The sequence below is a fragment of the Cicer arietinum genome, chromosome 4 (assembly GCF_000331145.2).
Source record: "Cicer arietinum cultivar CDC Frontier isolate Library 1 chromosome 4, Cicar.CDCFrontier_v2.0, whole genome shotgun sequence".
Taxonomy (NCBI): Eukaryota; Viridiplantae; Streptophyta; class Magnoliopsida; order Fabales; family Fabaceae; genus Cicer; species Cicer arietinum.
The window spans coordinates 3,400,479-3,412,119 of NC_021163.2; the positions used below are offsets into that span (position 1 = coordinate 3,400,479).

General features: G+C 25.4%; 1 protein-coding gene across 1 annotated transcript; it reads left to right on the top strand.

The window, feature by feature from the left end:
* The first annotated feature begins 8,589 nt into the window (after window positions 1-8,589).
* Window positions 8,590-11,374, top strand: LOC101515096 (3-ketoacyl-CoA synthase 11). The gene is made up of 2 exons (XM_004495346.4): window positions 8,590-9,580; window positions 10,413-11,374. The coding sequence occupies exons 1-2, from the start codon at window positions 8,816-8,818 to the stop codon at window positions 11,190-11,192; spliced, it is 1,545 nt and encodes a 514-aa protein (XP_004495403.1). The 5' UTR covers window positions 8,590-8,815; the 3' UTR covers window positions 11,193-11,374.
* The last annotated feature ends 267 nt before the right edge of the window (window positions 11,375-11,641 follow it).

The window sequence follows — 11,641 nt, forward strand, 5'->3', positions numbered from 1 at the left end:
ATTTTGAATTGTTAGACCAGCTATCTATTTTGTGAATTACTTCTTCCATCTCAAATTATATGTCATTATAACAAAATAGGTTTATCTCAAATCATATGTTATTTTACAATATCAATTAATCATAAATATTTCTTTTTCTATTATGTGATTTACTATTTATTACTCTATATTTCTTCAATATTTTGAATTTATGTTTCTCATACAGTTAATGGTGGGTACTTGTATAAAGTAACTTATAATTTTCTTTTTCATACAATACTAACTACATTTGTTAATTTGTGGGAAATTGTCATAGTGACATTCACCCTTATTTTCTTTTTATAAGCAAAAGTGTTAATAGATCATTTACTCTAAATTTTATATCAAATACATTAATATTTTTTGTTATAAATCGAAATGGATAGAGTACAATTTAGGACAGAGGGAATATTTTGTTAGAAAATGTCATATTTGATTATATATTTGGTTATATAAAACTTCATTTTGTTATATCTAAAGTTACATTTTATACAAAATACTTTAAATTAGACAGCACATTTAATATATCATTTATGTGGTGTTTATCTTATAATTTTATTTTATTATCTTTATATTTATATTAATTTTTATAAATTAAAATAAATAAATAAATAAATAAATAAATAAATATTGAAAGAAAAACGAATTAGAATGATCCATTATGTTACTGTCTATATTGAGTATACCAATTTTAAAAAATGGCAACATAATAAAAATAAAAATAAAAATAAAAATAAAAGGCAGTTCAGACTAACTCATTCATTCATGTGATTGAGGACTTTAGATTAGTATATACCAATCTAAGACAATTCATTTAATAACTCTAATAATAGACCCACGAATGAAGTATACTATTGATTTATTCTCTTAATTTACTCATAAAGGAGGAAGGGAGTATATGAATAATGATCAAGTTGCAGTAAAAGTTATTGATATAGACCTGTATTGAATTGGTAGGTTTATGGATAGTCCATTAATTGTGTAAAGTAGAACAATCAAAGGATCTCTTTCATCTAAAAATTGGAAAACATAGAAATATAATCTTTTGAAACGCAGGGACATCCACCAAAGTCAACCTTGGCTTAATTCCATTCATCTTTATGTCTCTTTCATCATTAATTTGATTTTAGCCTATATGTACAAGTATAACTAGATTTCTTCACACACGACAAGGATTAAAATGTGCACATGATTATAATTAAGGGCCTCTTATAGGTTCAATAGAGAGAAGGAGAGAGTTGGTTTTAAAGAAGAAAAGACATAAATTTTAATCAAATTTTATGTTTTGAGTTAAAAGATGGAGAAATGTTTTATATAATTTATAGGTGATTTAGTTATCTCTCTTCCTATTTCCTTTGAAATACCTTTAAGATGGAAGGGAATCAAAAAAATGATCAAAGAGGGAGTTTGCTTTCACCTCCTCTTAAAAATTAAACCGATTAATCATCACTTAAAATATATCCTCTTTTCCCCTCCTATTATAGCCAGCCATACTTTAAAATAAATTATTCTCTCCAATGTTAATATTAAAAAAATAATGTATGCTAATAAATAATTGCTATAGTTAAGTAATCTTATTTAATTTTTAAAATTTAATTATAAAAAAATATTCTCCAAAATGCTCGTTATAGAAATTTGTTTTCCTTTTTATAAATGGCTCATGAGGTGCTGTATTAGTAAGGAAAAAAAAAAAATCTAATTAGGTTGACACGTTAACTCTTAGTAATCGAACAATATTTCAGAAATTTATTAAATAAAAAAGAAACAGAAAACATGGGGACCAGATCAAAATCTAAAAAAAAAAAAATTGTAATTATAAAAACTGCATTAGAAAAACTTTACCAAAACAACTCAATTGATAAAATTATAACAAACAAAAAAACAAGAAGAGTGTAGTATAAATATTCATAACTAAATTACGATCTTTTAAATTTATGAATAGACAAGAAAATTCAATTTTTAGAGAACTCCGACTTAATACAATCAAGAGTCAAAGACCACCTGTTAACAGAGATATAGATATACATCAAGGTAATTGGGGGCAGCTAGCTTGCCCCACTTGCTTGTATATTTCTTGAATAATTTTGGTCACATTAAGAGTAAAAGATGTATTTGATAGTATTGAAAATGAAAAAAATAATGCAATAATTTAAAATACAAAAACACATAGAAAAAAATAATTGATAAATATTAAAATGTCTCTAATTTTGTGGCTACAAAATAATATCATTCATATAATCTCCAAATTTGTTATTAGTGATAATTATAAATATTTAAAATGTATGATTTTGTTTCTACTAATTAAAACTTGTAGATGCGTGACTCCCATAAAAGACATGGATGAATATTTCCTCTTGTGAGAAGGCGCCAAGGAACCTTGTAATGAGAAATGAGAATGACAAGTGGAGCTGTCAAAAAAACTTTCAATTACTAAGTTCTTTTAATTTTTTTTATTAAATTTTTAATATTAGGTTCCTATCAAAATAATTTTTTAAAAATTTCGGCCCATTATTTTATGGGACTTAAGAGAGAGGTTCAGGAGGTTTATAGACCCCCAATATTTTGATAATATTGAGATTTTTTTTTGAAAAATTTTTGAAATTTATTTTTTCAAAAAAAAGAAAAATAAATAAAAGATTCTCGAAAAGAATTTATTTTTTTCGAGAATAAAAAGAAATTTAAAAAAAAATTAAATTTTTTTATCAGTGAAAAAATCAAAAAAATTTGTCAAAAATTTAAAATAAAAAAAAAAAGAACAATTTTTTTTTTGAAAACGTGAGCCTATAGCCCACTAAACCCACAAAATTTTAGGGGGCTGGAACTTACTTTTAAATTATAAATTTTTTGACCCCTCCAACACGTGAACTGGGGCCAATAATTAAAGGATTTGTCAAATTGACAGCTCCAATGACAAGTGGCCACCACCAACTTATTGTTAAAGGGGCAAACACGCCACTAATTATAATGATCGCTAAACAAGCTCAATAGCAGTAACGGCATTAGAGAACTAATCAAAACATAAAATGTATTTTATGAATTAGATTATTGATGATGGTACAATTTGTTTAAATATGCTGACATTTTATATTAGTAACTTCAATATTTTTATAAGAATTAATAAGGACTATTCATTACACATGAAATCAATCCTATCTTGTCAACATATATTAAAAAGAAATTGAAAAAGATAGTTATGTATATGTTTAATGTGTTTAGGATTGATTATTAATATAAAACAATCTTACATCGATAGTGTATTTTATTTATATATATAAATATTTAATTCTCTTTTCAATATTTTTTTTATTTATCGAATGAAATGGGTCTTATTTTCATTTTTAAACATTTTCTAAATGGGTCTTATTTTCTAATCCTTTGTATAAGATAGGTTAAAATAATCATTTTTTAAAATTGATTAACATTAATAAATATTTTTTCATTTTTATCCTTTCCTACCATCTCCTTCTCCACCCGTGTTCTTCTTTCCTCCCCGTTCTCCTCTTTCCTGATATTATGTTGGAACATTTGCTAATTATATTAGAGTGAATGACTTTCTATTTTAAAACATTTGCTCATTGCGTTCGAATCTTGCATATTAGAACAAATGACTTTCTAGCTTATTTTATATTTTGAAACATTTTCTCATTATATATATTCCAATCATATATGTGATTTGTTTTTTATTTTATTGATGTTGAATGGTTGAAATACTATATTATATATGTTCCAGTCTTATTTGCTCATCATCTATAATATGTGTTTTTTTTAATATTATACGTTTTTTTAGTAACATAAACAAATATTTTCAAGTATATAAAATTACTTCATAAATTATTTATATTTTTTTAAAGTATTTTTTGTTTATTTATAAACAAAAATATATGAATGTTATTTTAAAAGAAAAAAATTAAACAGATTATAAAGATAAATTTATTATTTTATCATAATATAAATCATATTATTTAATCATCAAGTGTGTACCAAATACTAAATATTATAAATTAATTATATCAAATTTATTTTTATGTGCACATCAAACATAAACACATATCATAATAATTAATTATTTATTATTTTATCTCTATCATATTCCTTATTATATTTTATCTCTATAAAATCATGTTGATCCAATAGCATCCTAAGTATGTTAAGAACACTTTTTGTATATAATAAAAGAAAGAAAGGTAAAGATCGTAGGTTGTTTCGTGTAAGGCATATTTCTTGTCTAACATTGCTAACTTCCTCCTAATGGAAGAACCAATAATTTAACTCATATAATGATTAATCTGTCCTTGAATAGACAAAATTATATAAGTAGTACTTGTTTAATTTTGATTAGTAGGTACATTATCCATAATCTTATACCCAAAATTGGCAGTTTACTTGTGGAATATTTAATATAAAGATTGGTAACGTGAAGTGTGGTTGAGATGGTGCAAGATGGCAATTGGGGGGGTGTTTGGTGGGAAGTTAGAGCATTTAAGATAGGGAATAGTTATGGGTTTGTTGGATGAAACTGTCAAAAAGGCTAAAAGTGTATTAAATTGTTGACACGCATTCCACAGTCACATCCAAACAAGTGCACGCGAGTAAGCGGTGACTTACTTATTCTCAGGTCAACTAGTATCCCTCTTTTCTACACCTTCACTCTTTTATTATAAAAAATTATTTAATACTAATATATATATATATATATATATATATATATATATATATATTTTACTAACAAGTACCATAAAAATCTTTATTAAAGAAACAAAAATAAAAATTTTATATTTAAAAAATAATTTTTAAATTTTCAAAGATTTAAAAATATAAAATTAATATATTTAATTTTTAGTTTTTTAATAAATGTTGGGCATTTGTTGACATTTGTCTTTACATATTTAATCTATAGTTATTAATATTATAAGAGAGAACAAAAATAGTTATCTTTATTTAGATTTTTTCTTGTTTATCTTTAAAGATTTGTGAACAGTATACTCATCATTTAATAAAAATTAGTCACTGCATAAGGAAATTTTCAAGTGAATAAAACATTAAATTGTAGATATTATTTATAAATTTCTTTATGTAACTAATTTTGATTAGGTAATGGATTAACTACCTACAAATTTTTTAAAATAATATAAACCTCACTATTTTTTTAATAGTAATTTAATTAAAACTATTTTTATAAAGAAATGAATGCATACTAAATTTTGTGAAAAAGCAAAGAATGGTATGTTCTTCCTCCGACCCCTCTCAAAGACTCAAACACGCTCACAATTAATATGCCCTATCCATTTCAAACCAATAAATAGGGGTGCTCGTGGGTCGTATTCCATTGATTTTGATTAAATCTATTAATTAAATTTTATTGATAAAATATTTATTTATTTAATTTTAAATTTGAACCTAATTTAATAATTAGTAAGTTGATTTGAGTTGGATCATCAACTATAAGAGATATAAATTTTTAAAATATTCTAAAAAAATATGGTGTTATATCACTTTCTTTTTAATAAAAATATCTTATATTATATTTTGAAAATTTAAAATTATAACACTTAAATTTAATTAAAACATTTTTACATTAATATTTAAAAGTTTTGTATTATCTTATTAATAAAGTTTAAGAAATTATATATTCTGATGAACGGATTAAATTTACAGACTCATAAATATAAAATCAAATGTCTATTACCTGAATCAAACATCTTTGAGTTTAAACAAGTTAATTTAGATTGAATTTGTATATGAACAAATTCAAATAATATATAAGGTGAATTAATTTGGGTGAGTCGGTTGAAATAATAAATTGTTCAAACGTATGAATATCTCTATTTTTAAAGTGACTCTTGTGTTCTAACTATACTCTTAAAGTATTTATGTTGTTATATTGAGAAAAAGTGAAGTTTTAAAGTTATTAAGAAAATATCAGCAATAAAAGAAAGAGAATTATAATTTCACTCGATCTTTATTAACTTATAGATGTATTTTCATTATGAAATTTAAATTGAATAATAATTTGAGAGTTGTGAATATAATATTAATTAAATAATACAATTAAAAAATATAATTAAGATTAAATTAAAAACTAAAAGAGACGCTTTTTTTTAGAATTACTTTTTTTTAGCAAATATGACAATTATTATATTATGTAATTTTCTTGTTTAGGAGATTTGTTTATAATTCTTTGCCCAAAAATGAATATATGAAATAAAGAGGTTGAACTAATGTCTCTATTTGTTGTCATTGTAGTAAGAGGTTGTACAAGCATACATCAAGTCCACGTCGAACTAGATTATTTTATTATTATAAAAAAAAAAAAAAAAAAAAAAGAAAACAAAGTTGAGGTTTGTTTCGAAGCTTATTTAGCTATAAACAAATTAGACTATAGATCACTACCAAAAACAAATACATTAGAGTACACATTACTAAAAAAATCATTCTAAACCTATTAGGATGGTCTACTAATTAAGTAAATATAAATAACATCGTGTAAGAATTTAAATGTAGAAAAAAAAAATTAAAAATAATGCAATTTAAAACTTTGGAATTATAAAAGAAAAAAATATATATTATATTTTATACTTTTTCTTAATTGAAAAACTGTCAGTAATTTAAGCATAATATTCAAGATCAATTTTTATAATATTAAAAGAAAGTTTAGATCAGTTGAGTTATAGGGAGTCATTGAAGATAAGGTAGACATCAAGATTCAAATAACACTTATATATATACACCTACAATTCAGTCATGACAATGTGGGAGGTGGACCATTTTTTTATCAACTAAATCAACTTTCATTGACTTCTACAACAATTTTTGATATAATTAAAATATTATTGTAAAATAAAATATTAATAGGATCTTGTATATAATAATTAAGATTCCTTATATGTTATCTTAAATCTCAAAATAAAATTTAATATCATTAACTTATTAACTAACTAGTCTATTTAAAGATATGTCACCCTACTCATTCAAAGACCTTAACATGAATAATACTTCCTATGTCCATAATTATAAACACCCATTAGAAAAACATGTAATTTTGAGGAACATCTATGCATAAAATAGCTACATTAAGTTCACTTTCTACTTTTATTAATAAGCGTGGAAAGCAAAAAATCTCATAAATAGAGATGAATGGAGTAATATAATCTCTCAACTTTTGTAAAACAATAGTGAAACAGCTTTCAGACTTTCAACAAGGTCACTAAATGTTCTATATTTAATGCTACAATATATATTTAAATATATAATTTTACAAATATATAATTTTTTATTTTTAATCTCAATAAAAGAAATTAATCCTTGGAAATATGCAATTTTTATTTTTTGTTCATTAACATTTTTTTTTAATCTCTGTAAAATTTATTCATATTCAAATTAGTCCCTCCAATATATAGATTACTTGATTTTATTCCTTTTAGATAAGTACTAAAATCACATTTATAAAGACCAAAAAACAATGATTAAAAATATAATAACATAATATTAGTAGCGACTAAAAAAAATTATTTTTACTGTGACTAAAATTATTAAAAAATAATTATGTTTTTTCAAAATTCATGAGCTCATCTTCAAATAAAATACAAATATATTATTGTTTTGGTAAGATTAATTAACTTTATTATGAACTTAAATTTTGATTTCAATTTAACAGTTATTTTAAGGTTTTACTTATTTATTAAAAAAGTTAGGTACAAGTAATTGGTAGGAATTGTTTTAAAACTGTGGAAGTGTAAGTGTATGTTGAAGATCAGCGGATGCATATATTACTTTGCACGGTAAATGACCATGTTTGAAAGAATTAATAACTTGGTCACAATTTATAATTGAGATTCTATAAATCAATTGTCAAATAAAAAATTCTGATTGAATATATCAACTCTATAAATTATAATAAAATTTTAAAGTTATTTAAAATTATATTAAATAACTTCAAATAAACATATAATAATTTTTTTAAATAATACTAATATAATTAAATAATGAGTTTCAGATTACTTAACTACAAAGTTAGGATTTTTATGAAATTTTATGTGATTCATCATTAAATATAATGCTTATCAAATTATGTGCGTAAATTTGCCTCATCAATTGGATTTTTTTTTTGGTATACGTGCATGGAGGATTTCCTTTATGCAAAGAAAAAGTGAAAAGAATAAAAATAAAATAAAGATTTGGTATAGAGTGATAAATGTAAGATCAATTTTATTTTTATTTCTATAAATGTAACATCATTTATTTGTATAGGTCACCAATGAGCAATGTGAAATATTGACCCAAGTGGTGGACTGTTCACCGGCCTACTAATTAACATGCATGCATATGCTATTGCAGCCTTTTATTTCTTGCTGTATCTAATCAATGAATGTGAAATGAAAATAAATTGCCATAAAAAGGTGGCAAAATAAAAATGACAAAAAATGTTTATGTAAAAAAAAACTCTGTTTTCCAGTTGGCCAATTCAATGCCCCCACAGATAACAATTAAAAGTTCGTTGGGGTAGTTGTATCAACTATACCCTTCAATTCCTATAAATCCATCTCGTTGTAAACACACCCTTAATTTAAAACACTCTCATCTTTCATATTTTTACATTACATTCATTTCCTCCTTTTCTTTTTTCACATTTACATGTTTAGGCAAACATATCATATGATATATTTCTAGCTTCCAAAATTTAGTACTTTAGAACCAAAAAAATTATTGCCATTAAGAGAACCAAAAAAAATAAAAAGAAAAGAAAAATCACACAAAGCCATTCTCTTTTGAAAGAGTTTTTTCAAAATTTTCAACACCAATGGCAGATGAAAAGAATCAAACAGTTTCTGTTGAATCTCCACAAGAAGAAAGAATGAAACTTCCAAACTTTCTTCTATCAGTGAAACTCAAATATGTGAAACTTGGTTATCATTACTTAATCTCAAAAGCTATGTATCTTTTTCTTATACCACTTTTTGGAGCAGCTTCAGCTCATTTATCAACTATATCATACCATGATGTTGTTCATCTTTATGAAAATCTGAAATTCAATCTTGTATCAGTAACTTTATGTTCAAGTTTAATGGTATTTCTAGTGACCCTTTACTTCATGAGTCGTCCAAGAGGTGTTTACTTGGTTGATTTTGCATGTTATAAGCCAAAACAAGATTACACATGCACAAGAGAGATTTTCATGCATAGGTCTGAGTTAACAGGTACTTTTTCTGATGAGAATTTAGCTTTTCAAAAGAAGATTATTGAGAGGTCTGGTTTAGGACAAAAGACTTATTTGCCCCCAGCAATTTTGAGTGTTCCACCAAATCCTTGTATGGCTGAAGCAAGGAAAGAAGCTGAGGAAGTTATGTTTGGAGCTATTGATGAGCTTTTGGAGAAAACTGGTGTTAAGGCTAAGGATATTGGGATTTTGATTGTGAATTGTAGTTTGTTTAATCCTACACCATCTTTATCTGCTATGATTGTGAATCATTATAAGTTAAGAGGGAATATTCAAAGTTATAATCTTGGTGGCATGGGTTGTAGTGCTGGACTTATCTCTATTGACCTTGCTAAGCAGCTCTTACAGGTACTAATATTTCAAAATTTTGATTAAAATTCATATACTCTTGTTTAAGTTCATTATTCTTTTGCTATTTCTTCATATACTCAAAATAAAATATAAATAATATATGAAAGAATTAAAGACAGATATACCAAATTTTCAATACTATTTTCTGCTTATAAACATTTCTATGAGGTGACTATATAAAGTTAAATGGAAATAATGTACTAAAATATATTATGTTACAATTGTAAATATGATGTGGAGTGTGTGGACCAAATTTATAACTAGTCCATTCATGTGAGAAATTTCTTAAAGCAATTGCATCACCCACTACTGACAGTTGTAATATTAGAAGTTATAGCCACCACCCTATTTAATAAGACTCTCCCAAACTATTGACAATAACTCCAAACATATGACCCTTTAAAGTGTTTTAACTTCATGAATGAAGCATTGAAGTTAACAAATTTTGTAATCCTTATCATCATAATTGAAATTTATGATATTCATGTACCAAAAATTGTTTCTTTTTTACGATTATTTATCGACACATATAGATATGTATTATTATAGACACACTGATAATAATTTAAAAAAATATAATTGATTGAACGAAACTCTATTTGTCCATGTTATATTGTGTCTGACATTGACCTATATAGATATATAACATGTCTTTAGTTTGAAATGGATGTCGATGTTATATATTCTCTTTAAAAGTAAAGATGAATCCGAAAAACTCGTATATTTAATTTAAAATTTAAACTAACATAATTTTGTGTTGATTTATATATGATGTATTGAATACATTAAGTAGTAAGTATTAACCTTTGTATGTTAATTGAATATATAGGTACATCCAAACTCATATGCATTGGTGGTAAGCATGGAAAACATAACACTGAACTGGTATTTTGGCAACAACAGATCAATGTTAGTATCAAACTGTCTTTTCAGAATGGGTGGTTCAGCAATTCTACTCTCCAACAAAACATCAGACAGCAAAAGAGCAAAATACCAACTGATCCACACAGTAAGGACACACAAAGGTGCAGATGACAAATCATACGGTTGTGTGTTTCAAGAAGAAGATGACAAAAAAACAATTGGTGTTTCACTATCAAAAGACTTAATGTCAGTTGCTGGAGAAGCTCTCAAAACCAACATCACAACACTTGGTCCATTAGTCCTTCCAATGTCAGAACAGCTTCTTTTTTTTGCAACTTTGGTTGCAAGAAAAGTCTTCAAAATGAAGATTAAGCCATATATTCCTGATTTTAAACTTGCTTTTGAGCATTTCTGTATTCATGCTGGTGGAAGAGCAGTGTTAGATGAATTGGAGAAAAATCTTGATCTTAGTGATTGGCATATGGAACCATCAAGAATGACACTTTATAGATTTGGTAACACTTCTAGTAGTTCACTGTGGTATGAATTGGCTTATGCTGAATCTAAAGGAAGAATTAGAAAAGGTGATAGAACTTGGCAAATTGCATTTGGTTCTGGATTTAAGTGTAATAGTGCTGTGTGGCGTGCATTGAGGACCGTTGATCCTCTTCAGGAGATAAATCCTTGGATGGATGAGATTCATCAATTTCCTGTTCATGTGCCTAAAGTGGCAACTATTACTTAGGTGTTTGTTTGGGGAATTTTTACATTTAATCTTTTTTTTAGGAAGTGTGCAAAAATAGAAGAAAAAGATTAATTACTTGATAAATTTTTAGTTTGCCAACTTGTTCTAGTGTGTTGATGTTGAACAAGTGGATAATTATTGTCCAATTGAACATTTATTACATGATTTTTTCTTCTTCATAATTTTTATCTATAATCTAAGTCTCTTGTTCTAAAGTTGTTCATGTTTGACTAAAGCTGTTCATTTAATATTGATATGGTTGGATGTAATTAATGTGAAACTCATCAAAAATATGATATGGAAATTTTTATTCCTTACAAAGGTAGAATAAATTTGGGGAAAAAAGGACGGTTCGACCAGCTGCTTAGTTTGTTTGAGACTTATCTTGTGGGTCCCACTTTAAAAGGTTTTCGTAAAGTTGTTTTCATGTTTTATGGACCCCAGATTTT